Source organism: Poromitra crassiceps (assembly GCF_964638095.1).
Source record: "Poromitra crassiceps genome assembly, chromosome: 27".
Lineage (NCBI taxonomy): Eukaryota > Metazoa > Chordata > Actinopteri > Beryciformes > Melamphaidae > Poromitra > Poromitra crassiceps.
Genome location: NC_139650.1, coordinates 566,750 through 584,247, shown reverse-complemented (window position 1 = coordinate 584,247; position 17,498 = coordinate 566,750). Strand labels below are relative to the sequence as shown.

General features: G+C 44.5%; 1 protein-coding gene across 1 annotated transcript in view; it reads left to right on the top strand.

The window, feature by feature from the left end:
- Positions 1-17,498, top strand: part of col7a1 (collagen, type VII, alpha 1) — a 110,099-nt gene that overhangs the window by 42,064 nt on the left and 50,537 nt on the right. The window contains exons 27-59 of the mRNA XM_083661940.1: positions 152-321; positions 775-816; positions 1,001-1,027; positions 2,690-2,734; positions 3,135-3,248; positions 3,629-3,700; positions 3,805-3,840; positions 4,814-4,867; positions 5,055-5,129; positions 5,334-5,447; positions 8,933-8,959; positions 9,047-9,100; positions 9,301-9,372; positions 9,674-9,733; positions 9,855-9,890; positions 9,967-10,011; positions 11,124-11,168; positions 11,365-11,400; positions 11,543-11,578; positions 11,709-11,741; positions 11,854-11,925; positions 12,649-12,708; positions 12,871-12,906; positions 13,068-13,148; positions 14,028-14,063; positions 14,802-14,846; positions 15,377-15,448; positions 15,586-15,630; positions 15,723-15,758; positions 16,337-16,372; positions 16,606-16,686; positions 17,219-17,254; positions 17,404-17,439. Of these exons, the coding sequence (XP_083518066.1) occupies positions 152-321; positions 775-816; positions 1,001-1,027; positions 2,690-2,734; positions 3,135-3,248; positions 3,629-3,700; positions 3,805-3,840; positions 4,814-4,867; positions 5,055-5,129; positions 5,334-5,447; positions 8,933-8,959; positions 9,047-9,100; positions 9,301-9,372; positions 9,674-9,733; positions 9,855-9,890; positions 9,967-10,011; positions 11,124-11,168; positions 11,365-11,400; positions 11,543-11,578; positions 11,709-11,741; positions 11,854-11,925; positions 12,649-12,708; positions 12,871-12,906; positions 13,068-13,148; positions 14,028-14,063; positions 14,802-14,846; positions 15,377-15,448; positions 15,586-15,630; positions 15,723-15,758; positions 16,337-16,372; positions 16,606-16,686; positions 17,219-17,254; positions 17,404-17,439 (1,865 nt within the window). The remainder of the gene's footprint in view (positions 1-151; positions 322-774; positions 817-1,000; positions 1,028-2,689; positions 2,735-3,134; positions 3,249-3,628; positions 3,701-3,804; positions 3,841-4,813; positions 4,868-5,054; positions 5,130-5,333; positions 5,448-8,932; positions 8,960-9,046; positions 9,101-9,300; positions 9,373-9,673; positions 9,734-9,854; positions 9,891-9,966; positions 10,012-11,123; positions 11,169-11,364; positions 11,401-11,542; positions 11,579-11,708; positions 11,742-11,853; positions 11,926-12,648; positions 12,709-12,870; positions 12,907-13,067; positions 13,149-14,027; positions 14,064-14,801; positions 14,847-15,376; positions 15,449-15,585; positions 15,631-15,722; positions 15,759-16,336; positions 16,373-16,605; positions 16,687-17,218; positions 17,255-17,403; positions 17,440-17,498) is intronic.

Sequence of the window (17,498 nt, the reverse complement as noted above, 5' to 3'; positions counted from 1 at the left end):
TTTGGAATACACAATAACTTCACTTACTATGTGTTCACTGAGTGCAGACACAATCCACCATTCTGAAGACAGTAGACAAATCTGCATCTGTTCAGTGAGAGAAATTATTTACAATCACAATGGCAAAGGTTTCTCTCCTTGCCCCCACTAGGTGTGACAGTGTTAGCAGTGGGTATCGGCCAGGCGGACGCCGAGGAGATGCGGCGGGCGGTGACAGATGGCAGCACCCAGAACCTCCTGTATACCCGTGATGCGGCACAGTTGGGCACACTGCATGCCGACCTGGCAGACCTGCTCTGTGGCATTGCAAGGATACCAGAGGTGGGATGAGAAGAAACTCATCTAGAGAGAAGTGGAGCCTTCTATGAGGGTTTTGGAAAACCTGGAAATTTGAAAACTGCGTCAGGCATATAAGAGTTATGGAAAATGCTGCATATTTCAAATATTTTGGAAATGTCAACTCACACCAAGAAAACTTATTTTCTGATTAATGTCAAGCTTGGGTTGATTTGTATGCAACTGAAGTAATAATAACCAGAATAACAGAATTTCCCACTCACTAAGTGATAAGTAAAAGCAGTAATAGTCAAAACTGGACCTGTGGTCAAATCAGCTGTTTGATATTGGTCATGGAAATTGGTGGCATAATATCATGGAATAGTTACGGAAATGTCATCTAACGGAATTTAATGAGTGCATTAAAAGACGACAGTGTGAGAAAATGTTTGATTAAATTGTCTGAGCTTTTTGTATCTATCCTCTGTGTTTGATTAGGTTGCCCCGGGACCAGAGCGCTGCACCGTCCAGTGCCCTCGGGTGAGTTTCTCCCTCACAGCACTTCCACATCAAAAGCACCATCACCATCACACAGGTTCAGTGTGCAGTGTGGGACGGACTCAGCTCCAGTCCTCATGCAGTCATTTTATGACTTTGAAGCTCACTCCGTCTTCTCTTAAAACTTTCTTCATCTGCATTCTAAATCTTTCTCCATTTCCCTTAGGGTGAGAGGGGAGAACATGGAGAGAAGGTACAGTACAGAAAGCTGCTCAGGCTCTTTGCTGCTCTTCTACTGGCCTGTAGTAACCTGATGGGACTTTGTCCTGTAGTAACCTGATGGGAGTTTGTCCTTTAGTAACCTGATGGGACTTTGTCCTGTAGTATGGGAGTTTGTCCTGTAGTAACCTGATGGGACTTTGTCCTGTAGTAACCTGATCAGAGTTTGTCCTGTGGCAATCTGGGAACTCATCGGTTACCTGATGGGAGTTTGTCCTGTAGTAACCTGATGGGAGTTTGTCCTGTAGTAACCTGATGGGACTTTGTCCTGTAGTAACCTGATGGGACTTTGTCCTGTAGTAACCTGATGGGACTTTGTCCTGTAGTAACCTGATGGGACTTTGTCCTGTAGTAACCTGATGGGAGTTTGTCCTGTAGTAACCTGATGGGACTTTGTCCTGTAGTAACCTGATGGGAGTTTGTCCTGTAGTAACCTGATGGGAGTTTGTCCTGTAGTAACCTGATGGGAGTTTGTCCTGTAGTAACCTGATGGGAGTTTGTCCTGTAGTAACCTGATGGGAGTTTGTCCTGTAGTAACCTGATGGGACTTTGTCATGTAGTAACCTGATGGGAGTTTGTCCTGTAGTAACCTGATGGGAGTTTGTCCTTTACTAACCTGATGGGAGTTTGTCCTGTAGTAACCTGATGGGAGTTTGTCCTGTAGTAACCTGATGGGACTTTGTCATGTAGTAGCCTGATGGGAGTTTGTGCTGTGGTAACCTGATGGAAGTTTGTCCTGTAGTAACCTGATGGGACTTTGTCCTGTAGTAACCTGATGGGAGTTTGTCCTGTAATAACCTGATGGAAGTTTGTCCTGTAGTAACCTGATGGGAGTTTGTCCTGTAGTAACCTGATGGGAGTTTGTCCTGTAGTAACCTGATGGGAGTTTGTCCTGTAGTAACCTGATGGGAGTTTGTCCTGTAGTAACCTGATGGGACTTTGTCCTGTAGTAACCTGATGGGAGTTTGTCCTGTAGTAACCTGATGGGAGTTTGTCCTGTAGTAACCTGATGGGAGTTTGTCCTGTAGTAACCTGATGGGAGTTTGTCCTGTAGCAACCTGATGGGACTTTGTCCTGTAGTAACCTGATGGGAGTTTGTCCTGTAGTAACCTGATGGGAGTTTGTCCTGTAGTAACCTGATGGGACTTTGTCCTGTAGTAACCTGATGGGAGTTTGTCATGTAATAACCTGATGGGAGTTTGTGCTGTGGTAACCTGATGGGAGTTTGTCCTGTAGTAACCTGATGGGAGTTTGTGCTGTGGTAACCTGATGGGAGTTTGTCCTGTAGTAACCTGATGGGAGTTTGTCCTGTAGTAACCTGATGGGAGTTTGTCCTTTACTAACCTGATGGGAGTTTGTCCTGTAGTAACCTGATGGGAGTTTGTCCTGTAGTAACCTGATGGGAGTTTGTCCTGTAGTTACCTGATGGGAGTTTGTCCTGTAGTTACCTGATGGGAGTTTGTCCTGTAGTAACCTGATGGGAGTTTGTCCTGTAGTTACCTGATGGGAGTTTGTCCTTTACTAACCTGATGGGAGTTTGTCCTGTAGTAACCTGATGGGAGTTTGTCCTGTAGTAACCTGATGGGAGTTGCCATGTCAGTGTTTAAGTTGTAATTTTTTTTGTTTGACTCCTCAGGGCGAGAGGGGTAGAGACGGTGTTGATGGACGCAATGGAGAGCCTGTGAGTCATTCATAAACACTGAGCCTGATGACATTACATTACAATAATATACTGATATTTTGCAATCAACGTTCAATTCACTTTCAATTTAAGGTGCTTTATTGGCATGAAAGACAAAAGTACCTAGGCTATCGCCAAAGCAAAATCAACAAATTCAATTGGCACTGATCAAACTTAAATAGGCCTATACAATTGATATGTCAACAAATATAACAATTAACGACTGATCAATTTCTATAAATATGTGACACTGTTGGCGTGTCTCCTGTCTGAGACATATTTGGCTGCAATAATGGCGCACTCCTTTTTTTTCATTTGATGAGTTTTTTTAAATCTCTGCATCTGCATCTAATAATTGTGTGTGTGTGTGTGTGTGTGTGTGTGTGTGTGTGTGTTGCAGGGTCGTGATGGTTTGCCTGGTAGAGACGGCCCAACAGGCCCAGAGGGACGGCCAGGTCTGCCTGGCCGAACTGAGGGTCCCTTACCAGGGGGCAGAGGGGACAAGGGGGAGAGGGTGAGTGTAGCTAAGTGTACAAACATGCACAGTAGTGTACAAACGTGCACAGTAGTGTACAAACATGCACAGTATTGTACAAACGTGCACAGTAGTGTACAAACATGCACAGTAGTGTACAAATGTGCACAGTAGTGTACAAACGTGCACAATAGTGTACAAACATGCACAGTAGTGTACAAACGTGCACAGTAGTGTACAAACGTGCACAGTAGTGTACAAACGTGCACAGTAGTGTACAAATGTGCACAGTGAAGACCGTGTACAAACGTGCACAGTAGTGTACAAACGTGCACACTAGTGTACAAAGGTGCACAGTGAAGACCGTGTACAAACGTGCACAGTGCAGACTGAAGTAACGAGCTGCTTGCTCTCTGCAGGGTTTCCCTGGTATTGATGGCAGTCCAGGTTTGCCAGGTCGACCAGGTTCCCCCGGAGCTACAGGGGTGCCGGTGAGTAGAGCGGCCACAGCAGCGTCAGTGAAAAATGATTCCTCTGCTTGGTGAATATCCTGTGTTGAGGATAGAGTTGAAGTGTGTTGTTTTGTCTGCTGCAGGGCACACAGGGCCTACCTGGGATCAGAGGAGCCCTGGTGAGTCATCCTCGCTTTGTGCATTTGACTGCAATATAAAGTACAGTGTTTCCTGTTTGACTGTAATATAAAGTACAGTGTTTCCTGTTTGACTAATATAAAGTGCAGTGTTTCCTGTTTGACTGTAATATAAAGTACAGTGTTTCCTGTTTGACTGTAATATAAAGTACAGTGTTTCCTGTTTGACTAATATAAAGTGCAGTGTTTCCTGTTTGACTGTAATATAAAGTACAGTGTTTCCTGCTTGACTGTAATATAAAGTACAGTGTTTCCTGTTTGACTGTAATATAAAGTACAGTGTTTCCTGTTTGACTGTAATATAAAGTACAGTGTTTCCTGTTTGACTGTAATATAAAGTACAGTGTTTCCTGTTTGACTAATATAAAGTGCAGTGTTTCCTGTTTGACTGTAATATAAAGTACAGTGTTTCCTGCTTGACTGTAATATAAAGTACAGTGTTTCCTGTTTGACTGTAATATAAAGTACAGTGTTTCCTGTTTGACTGTAATATAAAGTACAGTGTTTCCTGTTTGACTGTAATATAAAGTACAGTGTTTCCTGTTTGACTAATATAAAGTGCAGTGTTTCCTGCTTGACTGTAATATAAAGTACAGTGTTTCCTGTTTGACTGTAATATAAAGTACAGTGTTTCCTGTTTGACTGTAATATAAAGTACAGTGTTTCCTGTTTGACTGTAATATAAAGTACAGTGTTTCCTGTTTGACTGTAATATAAAGTACAGTGTTTCCTGTTTGACTGTAATATAAAGTACAGTCTTTCCTGTTTGACTGTAATATAAAGTACAGTGTTTCCTGTTTGACTGTAATATAAAGTACAGTGTTTCCTGTTTGACTGTAATATAAAGTACAGTGTTTCCTGTTTGACTGTAATATAAAGTACAGTGTTTCCTGTTTGACTGTAATATAAAGTGCAGTGTTTCCTGTTTGCTGAGGATTTCTTTCCATTGGTCTAGGGTGGACCAGGTGTGACGGGTGCACAAGGGTCAAAGGGTGACAAAGGTGAAAGGGTGAGCTGAGCGATTATTTCTAAGAATATCTGTGGTCACACAAGTGTGTTACAGTGTGTTTGTTTTGGTTTGAGAGACAGAGACAGAGTACAAAATGACGGTGAACAAGTTTCTGTGTGTGTACTCGCGCGCGCATGTGTGTGTGTGTGTGTGTGTGTGCGTTCGTGCTGCTCTGCTGCTGTTTCAGGGTGAGGCAGGCACAGCGATTTCAGGAGGGGGTCTTCCAGGGAGGAAAGGAGAGCCAGGGATCCCAGGACTTCCGGTGAGAGACAAATGTGGGGATGAACACTAGATGTTCTTCTTACCCAGTCGAGCAAAAACTTTCAACCAAATGTTGAAGATCCACACGCCCAGAAAGTGATAACAAGGGATTCTCAGATGTTTCACTACATGTTTTGGTTACAGTATATTGAGTTAATGAACATTATCCTTATAGTGCTGACCAGTGTTTGTGTTGTGTACTAAGGCTACCCCCGGTCGGCCAGGTAGTGATGGGGCCAAAGGCTCCATCGGAGCCTCGGGGACGCCGGGCCAGGATGGTCGCCCAGGGATAACAGGAACACCAGGCCTCTCCATCAAGGTTAGCTTCCTCTCCCACTCTTCTCCATTTCACTGTGACAACACTTAAGCCTAGAAGACTGCTATCCGTTTATTTATTTATTTATTTATTTATGTATATTTTCACATCAGTTTCTTGAAGAGTTCCCTTGTACGTTTTTGGAACTTTGTTTGAAGCTGTGCTAGAGAAGAGCTTCCTGTAAAAAAAAATGCACCTGTTTTATCTGCCTAAAATCACAAAGAGAGGCTGCCACAGAGAAGCACGAGACTCTCTGGTGTCGGGTATAGACACAGCGCCACCCACAGGAAAAGACAAATCAAAGCATCGGCATGAAATACAAGCTGTCTATTAAGCCTGTGGTTCTCTAAATGTTTCACGTCAAGGACCCCTAAACTGATCAAAATTAGATCAGTCTTTAGATGTTTTATTACAGTAAGTGTATGAAAGCCATGGCCAAAACACTCCTATTCTGTGTATATGGATAGAATTATAGTGAAAATAAGTATCTTGTCTCGTTTGTTTTTTGTCGTCAATTACGTGTATTGAAGTTCCACAGTATGTAGCACTTTGATGATGGTGTTGTTGTGTGTATTGTACACCTGTATGTATTCATGAGAAACAAGTGTCTTAGGATGCAAGACAAATTTCAGACTCTGTCTGACAATAAAGTGATATCTTATATCTTATCTTATCTTCCCTTTTGCTGGGGACCCCCTGGAACCCCCTCAAGGAACACCTGGCGGTCCCCGGACCCCATTTTGAGAACCACTGTGCTAAGATGCAGTGAGTGAGTGCTTCATACAAAGAAATCTGTACTCACTGATGATAGTGGAGATCTTTGGCCTCTTTCGTCCCTACTTTGTTAGAAAGCGATCATAGACCATCCGGGCCAACGTGAACATGCTGTGTGCAGTTTTGCTGATGTAATGTGGCAGGATCTGTGGGGATTGAAGTACCTCTCACTGCCATTGGGAGCCACCAATGTGCAAAGGTCCCTAGTGCACTGGTTCTCAAAGTGGTCCTTGGGGTCCTTGAGGGGGTTCCAGGGGATCCGCAGCAAAAAGGGTGATTTATTTTCACAAGAATTCCAACTATAAGTAACACAATGACAGAATGTAGGACTATTTTGATCATGCGTTTCATACACTTTCTGTAATAAAACATCTAACGGCCAATCCAAATGTCCGTACTGTGGACTAGCCCTCGCGGACTTCAGTCACATGTACCGTGACGTGTTCAATGTCATCACGTCAAGTCTGCCAGGGCTATAAATATGCCGATGATAGACAGGAACAGGGTACCATCACTTAAGGACTACTATAATAAAATGCATGTTGCTTACCTATGTAGCCTGTACTTCTTCATATTTGTGTGTCATAACTATAACACAAACTACATTAAACAAAAGAACAGAACAAAAGGTGCATCGGTGAGGAGGGAGAGAGACTGAATGGTCTGAAGGTCTTCTTAAGCCCAATGAGTACACCGGGCCCAGGTGCACCCAATCAGCCTAACGACCCCAACACCAGGCTCCTGCAAGACAGGGCCAGCAGAGTGGGAGGGTTCAGATGGGCGACCCTGGGACAAAATGTTATCAAATGGGGTCTGTGGTCTAATCTGTGTCAGTTTAGGGGTCCTTGACGTGAACAAGTTTGAGAACCACACAGCTGCTCACAGCCATGACACAAGTGCACGCAAAGTTTTTACAGTCTCAAAATAAACAGACACAATAAACATAATAAACAAATGCAATTTATGCAAATTTTTCTAGAGATCTCTAAATATTTTGAATTGAGCCCTAGGAGTCTTTAGACAGCAGTTTGATAACGACTGGTGTAAGATGCAGCTGTTGTTATTTCCAGACTGGACACATGGTGGTAGCATTGAGCCACTAAGCATTTCACAGGCAGCTCAAGCATCTAATGTGCCTGATAAACATGTTGCTACTGGTCATTCTTCTATGTTGCATTAAAGGAATTTTAAAAGCTTCAAGAAGAGTGCAATTTGGAGTGTTTCCAGTCAATCCAAAAATAAAATCAGTTGGCATTGTCTATGAAACCCATTTAAGATGAATTGCTTCATAAATAGCTGTCCCTTAGCTGTCCCTTAACTTAATGACCCTTTTCTATTCATTTTCTTGCGGAATTAACCAATTAACTTCGGATATATTCGAACAAATTGAGGGGCAATTAAAGTTTGTTCGAACTTCGGAAAAAGTGACAGCTCTAACCACGGCACAGGTGTCGTGAAAGGTGGAATTAGCTATAGATACCAGGCTGTAAACATGTTTAATGCTGTTGTAAAATTGGGCATTTTAACATGGGGTTGAGGAATGACTCCCTTTCGGAGCTAGCCTCAAGTGGCCATTCGAGGAAGTACATATTTGATCACTTCTGCATAGGCTTCATCTGTCCAACCTCAAGCTTGCCATTTGGTTATTATGTATAGCCTGTATATATACTGCTATTCCTGCTCCTATGCTTTTTCTTAATAAATATGTAAAAATATGCAGACATACACACAGGTACACTTACCTTCATGTCTCTCTCACCTTCTCTGTCTGTCGCTCTGTCTGTCTGTCTGTCTGTCTGTCTGTCTGTCTGTCTGTCTGTCTGTCTGTCTGTCTCTCTCACTCTCTGTCTGTCTCTCTCACCTTCTCTGTCTCTCTGTAGCTGTTTTCACACATGCGCTTTATACCGGGAAATGACCAGAAAGCGGTGTAATGCCTTCATGTGTGAAAGTTGTTTTCCGGTATAAGCACGCTCCCGTCATCGCGGACATTTCACCACTTCTAACCTTGTCATAAGAGCGGTATGTCTGCTTCATGTGTGGGCGTGCCGATTTCCCCCCCTCCCCTCTCTGCTCGCTCTCTGGCCAGTCCTTCAGTCCTCCTCCTCAGTCAGCAGCCCGACAGACACAGCGAAAATGGCAGCGGCTTGTTCTGAGAGTCTTGCAAGCCGCCCAACGCTTGTAGAGAAAGCAGATGCACAACGCGAAATGTGGAAGTATTTTGCTTACGTTGCTGACAGCGAAGGCAAGCCCCCTGGACACATCAAACGAAGCCAGTCTGTAAAAATGCTTCAACGCGATGCAAGTGAACGGATAAACATCGAACCAGCCAGGCTATTTCTCTCAGACAGGGATCCCAACTTCTTCAAAGATTTCAGTTCAAAGACTGGTTAGCGAATGTGAAGGATACAACATACATGCCCTCTTAAGTCAAACGAGTGTGATTTATTGTGTGACAAGCAAACTTATTTCACCATCGGAGTTTTGCAAAATAAGGACGATTCCCCATCCAAGTGCACACGTCACTCCCCACCCACTCTGCAGTGCCCCCCCCCCCCCCCCGACCCCCCTCAAATACAGGTACTTTCGCTGCTGTTTTTACACATGTGATCCCTCAGGTGTGAAGGGAAATTCCGGGAAATAGCCAGTCTTGATTTACAGGTAATTTCCCTGTCTGTATGTGTGAAAACAGCTTGTGTCTCTCTGTCTCTCTGCAGGGAGATAAGGGCAGTGCAGGAGAGATGGTGAGTATAGCAGCATGCCCAGCTAGTCCTCTCACTGCAGGACAGGCCTGCATAATGACTCTGGGCTCTTATCTCCTCTGCTGACAGGGACCTCCGGGAGTCGGCAGCGGGACGGCAGTGAAGGGTGACAAAGGCTCCCCAGTAAGTCCCCTCAATCACTGCCAATGTGCTGACGCGTGCATTTTCCTGATCAACACTGTGTGTGTGTGTGTGTGTGTGTGTGTGTGTGTGTGTGTGTGTGTTTGTGTGTGTGTGTGTGTCTGTGTGTGTGTGTGTGTGTGTGTGTGTCTGTCTGTGTGTATTTTGCATTTACTTGTGAATTTTATTCATTTTATTATCAGGGTACTCCAGGATCTCCAGGGACTCCAGGTCCCAGAGGGCTCACAGGTGCACAGGCCGCTAAAGGAGACAAGGTATGTGCAGATTTAGTGTACGAATGGCGATCGGATCTCTGTCAATGTGTTTGTAGAGGACAGGTGTGTGTGTGTGTGTGTGTGTGTGTGTGTGTGTGTGTGTGTGTGTGTGTGTGTGTGTGTGTGTGTGTGTGTGTGTGTGTGTGTGTGTGTGTGTGTGTGTGTGTGCGTGCGTGCGTGCGTGCGTGCGTGCGTGTGCGTGCGTGTTTCTGTGTGTGTGTGTACACTACAGTATACTGTATGTGGCTGTTGTGCATGTGTGGTGGGCATCTGAGAGAAATGGCTTGTGGTTGCTTTTCAGGGCGAGGGTGGCGACGGGTTGCCAGGACCTCCAGGCAGGTCGGGGGAGCCTGGAGACAGGGTAGGTCAGACACACATTAAGAAGATGCCATGAAGGTGAATTGAGTTTTTGCAGTGGGTCTATTAAAAGCAGTACATTTCACCAGATGCTCTCAACAGTCTGGGTTGCTTGTGTGTTTCAGGGGCCACGTGGGCCTCCAGGAGAAATAAGCAGCAAGGTAAGATGAGCTACAGCACATTTTGGGCAAAGTGTGAATAGAAAGATGACCTCTCTCACAGCCTGTATCCTTATAGGGGGACCGAGGACAGCCAGGTGAGCCTGGATCACAGGGAGACAGGGTGAGTCACATTTATTTATGCCAATGACGCTTTCTGTGGAAAAATATGACAAGTTATTGCATTCGTTATCAAAAGGAGATCACATACAAAATGTGTGCGATTTGGTTAGTTCAGAGAAAATGGTTGGGTGTCTATGGCATCAAATAACAATCATGATCCCATATGCATCCAGGAATTGTGCAAAACTAAGCAAGTAAACTGAATGGGGGGGGGGGGTCCCTAGCCTAGGTAAACCCAGCCACCACGTGACCTGCTCTCTCAGTTCCCAGTCACACATAGTGACTGAGAACAGGCCTGAGAGCAGGTCACGTGGGGGATGGGTTTACCCAGGCTAGGGGGTCCCAGCATTGTCTGAGGGGAGGCCCACTAACTGTGTGCAATAAGTTAAAGGATGCCTACTAGTCCAAAAATACATCTGTAAATCATATTATTATCATAAATGATTGTTGTTACTGTATTTGTATTGTACTAACACTGAGGTCCTTTGAAAAGATCTGTATGACCATTCACAATGCCCACAAGCCTTTTCTGCAAGATGTGAGCAACGTTGCCCGCAGGTCAGGCAAGCGAGCGTGAGGGTTTTCTGTCTGAGCATCTCAAATCAGACCAGACTGTCTGAGCATCTCAAATCAGACCAGACTGTCCGAACATCTCAAATCAGACCAGACTGTCCGAGCATCTCAAATCAGACCAGAGAACGCTCCAGTTAGAAACATGGCTTCAGGGTGTGCCACAAGGGTGATGCCCAATTGTTGATGAAAGGGACTATTTGCTTGTGCAGTGCTCTTTTTCAGGGCTTGTTTGCATCACAGTTAAATGAATGAATGAATGAATAAATAAAAAATGAATAAATAAATAATACATAAAAAACTCTGTGCTCTTAGCTCAACTCAGGTGCAGAATAATGCACAAATTGCCCTTGCAACACAATATTAGTGACTTTGGACCTGTGTTTCTTTGCAGGGGGAGAGGGGACCAGCAGGCGAATCTGGGGGGAGAGTGAGTGCAGTACATCTAAATTGGTTCAGTTTATGATTGATTTGGTTTATGGTTTATAACCTTCCTTTTAAAATGATCAAGAGCTGTTATCTAAATAACGATGTATCTCTCAGGGGGACCCAGGGAAGCCAGGCCAGCCAGGAACAGCGGGGTTGAGGGTGAGTGACAGACCTCCACGTAGTGCTGTTGTCTAGTGCCATCAGTCTATATTTTGTTAGTTATTTGTTTTAGTATTTGCACTTTGATAGGACTATTATAGATGCATAGGTCATAGGTGTCTTTGTTTTAGTATTTGCACTTTGATAGGACTATTATAGATGCATAGGTCATAGATGTCTTTCCCTTTGTCATCAGGGCTTACCTGGGCCCAGTGGACCACAAGGGGAGAAGGTGAGGTTGATTCAATCAAAGTGTAATCATCTGACAAGCAGCGGGTCAATATGAACGTGATTCCAGCACACAATGTTTCATAATCCGATGCGACAAATTCCCAAACGATGACGAATGAATAACTGAAGCCGTCTGTTTCCAGGGAAACGACGGAGCACGAGGAGAGCCTGGTAGAAGTGTGAGTTATTGGATGAAGAAAAAATAGTCATGTGATATCATCATTCATCTGGGATATGTGCTTTCTGTCTATGACAAAGTATCTACACGTATGTCTGTGATGATTATTGTACATTATTCTACACATCCAGGGTCCAGGCCTGGCAGGGAAGAAAGGAGAACAGGTAGGCTGCCCATTTCTCTCTTAATACAACTCATCATGTTAAAGAGAGTTCTCTGTTCCCTGTACGCTGACAGGCCATCCTTCACTTTGATTGATCTGCTCTGCTCTCACAGGGCGAGCAGGGCCCGCCGGGTCCTGAGGGACCCAGGGGAGGAAAGGGAGAGCCGGCCCAGAAAGGAGAAAGAGTGAGTCCCACACCCACAGGGTGATGATGCTCTAGAACAAATTTGGAGCCACGTTTGGCCCGCACTCCCTTTGTTTTGGCACCGCCATGGATTTGACAAGCTCGTTAAAAAAAAGGAGAAAAATCCTTGTCCTCGGCCGACATGATTGTCTTTCAGCAGCTCATTTTAAAGCTAAGGTTTTTAAAGCTAGAGTGAAGATCCTGGTATCATTTGAAACTAGAAGACATCCATTGGTACCAACCATGTCGTGTTAGCTTGTTGGGAAGGGGGCTAAATTTCAAACTTAGGCTAAATTCTGTCAAGATAAAAACTGGCATGGCCATTTTCAAAGGGGTCACTTGACCTCTGACCTCAAGATATCTGAATGAGAATGGGTTCTGTTTTTGTTGTTGTTTTCTTTTACAATCAACTCTGCAAATGAATAAAATGACTGTTAAGCCGATAAAAGAGCAGTGTTTGTATTATTTTGAAAATGTATTTTAGATTTAGAATATAAATTGCCTAAAATAGCTATAAAACATATTTTTATGTAATGTCATTTTACATAACACCGACACGTATTTTTGACCCACGGCACCTCTGCTCTAGAGAAAAATGCAATTGTGCGCACGTGGGTGTGAGTTTGTTAATGCATGTGCACTTAAGCATGTGTCCAAATGGCTTATTACATTTCCACATCTAACCCCCCCCCCCCTTTCTTTTCTTGTCTATCTGTCATACCAGGGCTCATCAGGGCCAGGAGCCCCAGGCCAGCCCGGACCTAAAGGAGAGCCAGGGGATCGAGTAGGTTCAGGCTTATTTTATCAAAAGTACACACCACTCTTTAATGGAACAACAAACCGCGTCATCAAAATGTTTACAACTGCTTTAATATACTCCTGACAATAGCATCCATTATTCAAACAGCCACTGTGATAATACATAAACATGTTCTCCTTCCTCCAGGGACTCACTGGCATCAATGGAAGGCCAGGCGCTAAGGTGAAAGAGCTTTTTTTTTTTTTTTACTTTATTTATATTATTTTATTATATTTATATTTCGTCACAAGCACTGATCTCACCCTTGGGTGTTGTTCAAGTAGTCAACTTATTCCAGGCAGCGGTACCGGCGCTGGTCTTATGGTGTTGTCACTGTGCCTCAGGGAGACTCCAGTGAGCCAGGGGAGAAGGGGGAGAACGGAAGCCCAGGAATCCCAGGAAGGAACGGTCTGCCTGCGAAACAGGTCCGAGTTCTGTACGAGATCTGGCTGCCTTCAACTCTTGTCTGCGCAAAGTAACAGCATTCACACTCACCCATATCGGACCTGCAGCAGCTGGGTTTCTCTCTGCACCTTGTTTTTCTAACACTTCATTTGGATTGTCCAAAGCTGATACCCAACTGACTACCTGTGACAACAAGTAGCTGCTCAACAATGTGTCAGTGTCACTTGCTTATTGGATGCATCTCTAGAGTCCATGTAACCCACACATGACCATTTTTCTTAAATTCACCCCAGCCCTAAATACTAAGATTAACTCTACTGTAGCTCAGACACTGCATCTATCCACTACTTTGGACACAATTTTGAGAATCACTAGATGATAACTCACTAGATGTTTCCGTGACACATTATAGTCACTTGATAGGAAGTCCAGTATCAACTTTGGACTATCTAAAGTGTGACCCTTGTTTCAAGACCTTGACCAAGGTTGGTGTTATGCTCTCTGTGCTACAGCTTTACACAGTATACTGTAGTTCCTAGTGCTAAACGTGCTGTTTGGCCTTCTCGTGCACTCTAAAAGCAACATGTGCATGTTTAAAGATCGAACCAGCCTGTTAAGCCTTCTTCTGTTCTTCCCACTAAGCATTCATACCAAAGATGCCACTTTAGAGGTAAAAGGTGATTTCTGTGATAACTACTGCTACTGTCTGTCTACTACAGTACATGTCAATTTCAATTTCCTCACAAACTCTTGCGTGTGCGTGTGCGTGCATGCATGTGTGTGTGTGTGTGTGTATTTGACCACTGACCCTTTACTCAGTTGATGTGGTTTTAAATGTCACCATCCTGCAGTGCCCAGTGAGGTCAATGACAGATGAACTGTATACTTATGTTTTACAGGGAGAGAAAGGAGACAAGGGTAATGAAGGCACTCCCGTAAGGCTTGATCGCTTTTTCTTGTATTCTCGCAATTTCCCTGTCCCAAATACTCTCTTTCATCTCTTATCATTATGTCCCAAATACTCTCTTTCATCTCTTATCATTATGTCCCAAATACTCTCTTTCATCTCTTATCATTATGTCCCAAATACTCTCTTTCATCTCTTATCATTATGTCCCAAATACTCTCTTTCATCTCTTATCATTATGTCCCAAATACTCTCTTTCATCTCTTATCATTATGTCCCAAATACTCTCTTTCATCTCTTATCTGTCCCAAATACTTAGTCTGGGTAAACCCCGCCTTCAACGTGGCGTCACAGGCTATGCGTGTAGCGTAAGTTTCGTCTGGAGGCTGGTCTATTCAGAGCGATTTCCCGCGCGAGGCGAATTCAATCGCAGAATCGCAGCCAATGAGTGACGGCGTGACTGCCAACATCAGCCCCTGCCGTGATTTGCCAATCAGACTGATAACACATAGAGGTCACATGGAGGCTGGGTTTACCCAGGCTACCAAATACTCTCTTTCATCTCTTATCATTATGTCCCAAATACTCTCTTTCATCTCTTATCATTATGCTCCATTCCAATGCGTTTGTTTTGATGTCACTCTCTCATCATCCACTCTCATAGGAAAAATCTGACATTTATAATAGTGAGTGTCTAGACTTACAGTAACTGCCAGTATCTCCGTTTCACGTTTGTTTTCTTTGTTTGATCTTCTTGTCCCACCAGGGGGAGTCTGGTCTTCCAGGCAAGACGGGCGAAAGAGGACTGAGGGTAGGACAAGCGTTTTTTTATACCAACACTTAAAAATGATTATGAGCCGCGACAGCGGGGCTTGGATTATTTTCACCTTGTGTGTGTGTGTGTGTGTGCGTGTGTGTGTCATCATGGCAAAATGTGGTCCGGGAGACACCTATTGTAGCGGGAACTAGCACAGAAGCGGTTTTAAATACTTTGCCAGGTGTTTATACAGTATGTCTGTCTGGACACTTTTGTCACCACGATAGCGTGCAAGATACAGTCACTGAACTTTACAGGTGTGTAGTTGACATCAAAATGAAGGCCGGATTCAAAAATATGATATGATCTGAGCAAAGGGGGCCAGCCACCCCCACATTGGCCCCCCAATCTACGCCCCTGGCGCACAAGCGGCACGCAGGCGTCATGGATGGTGTGATCCCATTGCAAGATGATCTGGAGTTAAAGATTGTTTACGAGTCTCTCAGATTCTCAGATCTCTTTACTGTCAATTTGCTGTGTTTGCACATCAATGTAAAGGGGCCGTTTTTATTGACCCCCTTCAGGGCCTGAGTGGTCAGCCAGGACGACCAGCGGAGAAAGGAGACATGGGAGACCCAGGAGAGCATGGCCGAAATGTGAGACATACATTTATTTATTATCGTACAGGCAGATTTTCAATATGCTCTTGCGCCGTCTAACCGTGGCATTGAGAGTGGAGACAGTGAGGAAGGTCAGTTGCTCTGCATCTGTATTGATGTGTGTTTGATCGCAGGGCAGCCCCGGACCTGCTGGACTGAGAGGAGAGAAAGGAGACCAGGTTTGTTGTCCGATCTCTATTTACAAAGGGCTTATCTAATGTTCTATCTGAATCTTTGTGGTTTCACATTGTACTTTACTCCTTTCTTCAAGGGGGCTCATGGTCCTCCAGGACCACCAGGGAAGGTGGTAAGTGAGCTGCAGAATTTGTTTATTAATAACCATTGTACCATAATGATAAGTTCGTTAATAAACACTTAAGTTAAATGCAGACTGTTTTTATCACTTAAATTCCAGCATGTGACTACTATTGAATGAAGTTCCCAGAACCATGAAAAACTAATAGGAGGACAGAAGGCTTATTTAGTTTAAGTTAAGTTAAGTTAAGTTTAGTTTAGTTTAGTTTAGTTTAGTTTAGTTAATTTGACAAAATACATAAAAATACATGCTACACAAGACATGCATCTTAAAAACATCAAGGATATGACAGTAAAGTTAAAGACATCAAATATACCATTGTGGTACATCTGATGTTAAAGATAGTGGGGCTCAGCGGGGGGGAAATGGTGTTGTAGTCATGATAAAAGTGATCAGAAACATGTCAGGCACAGTTTCTAACTTTTCATAATGAATAGCCAAATAGTATGATGACTTATTTTGGAAGGCCTTGGATCACTTTTTCCTGTTCCTGTTCTGACAACACAGACAGAACTATATCAAATATGTGACCCTCCAAACTGCCTTACCCACTAATCTCTCCTCCTCAGGCTGAGAACCAGCTAAGAGGAGACGGAGGGGAGAAGGTACGTTCTGTTCCTCTAAACATCTGAATGTGTCTACGTGTTCAGTTCATTAATGCATCAAATATCCTCTCCCTTACAATCCCATCGCATCTGTTGCAGATATACAGCATGGCCTTTCTAAATTATTAACATGAGCAGGAGAGCTGTTTTTATTGATTTTGTTCACTGAAAAGTGCCACAGCTCAAGAACCTCTCTCTGTATCCCTGAACTCTGACATCACTTTGGTTCCTAGGGTGACGCTGGTGACCCAGGAGAGCATGGCAGCAAGGGTCAGAAGGGTGATCCAGCATCTCCTGGACCCCCAGGGCTACAGGTGAGTTCCCCTCACACACGTCATTTCAAAACGGATCCCTGTGCAGGCTCAAGCCCCCTTGTTCCCTCCGGCTTGGTCGGGCATCCATTTAAGGCACAATGGTCATGGCTGTGGGTGGGAAGCCGGATTAAGGGTATGTGTCCTGGTCGCCGCACTAGTGCCTCCTCTGGTTGATCGGAGCACCAGTCCGGGGGGAGAGGAACTGGGGGGAATAGTGTGACCCTCCCACACGCTACGTCCTGCCGGTGGAACACCTCGCTGTCAGGTGAAAAGAAGCAGCTGGCGACTGTGCATGTGTCGAAGGAAGGATGTGCTATTCTCGAGCTCTCCCCAGATTAGCAGAGGGGCTGGAGCAACGACTGGGACAGCAGGGAGAATTGGCGAAGTACAACTGGGGAGAAAATGGGTGGGGGGGGGGGGGGTTGGATGTGAAGGGGGGGGGGATCCCTGAGCATCTGATAGGTCACTGCTTATCCTCCTTGTTTTGATGTTTGTGACTGATGCTGATGATGTCCTCTTGTTGTTCATACAGGGTGCTGAGGGCCAAAGGGGACCTGCAGGGGCGAGAGTGAGTTTGCTGTCTGTCGCTGCATCTCTACTCCACCATTTTGTCTTTATTCTCTAACCTGCCATGTCTACCATCATCCCATAAATATCTGAACCATTTTCCCCATTGTCATCTCACACTCACATCACTTTCACTTCTGATCTTTCCAGGGTGACGCAGGAGTACGAGGAGGCCCGGGAGACAAGGTTTGAATGGGATCAGTGTGACTGGCCCCCACATTCCCGCAAAAATGGCCCATGTAATT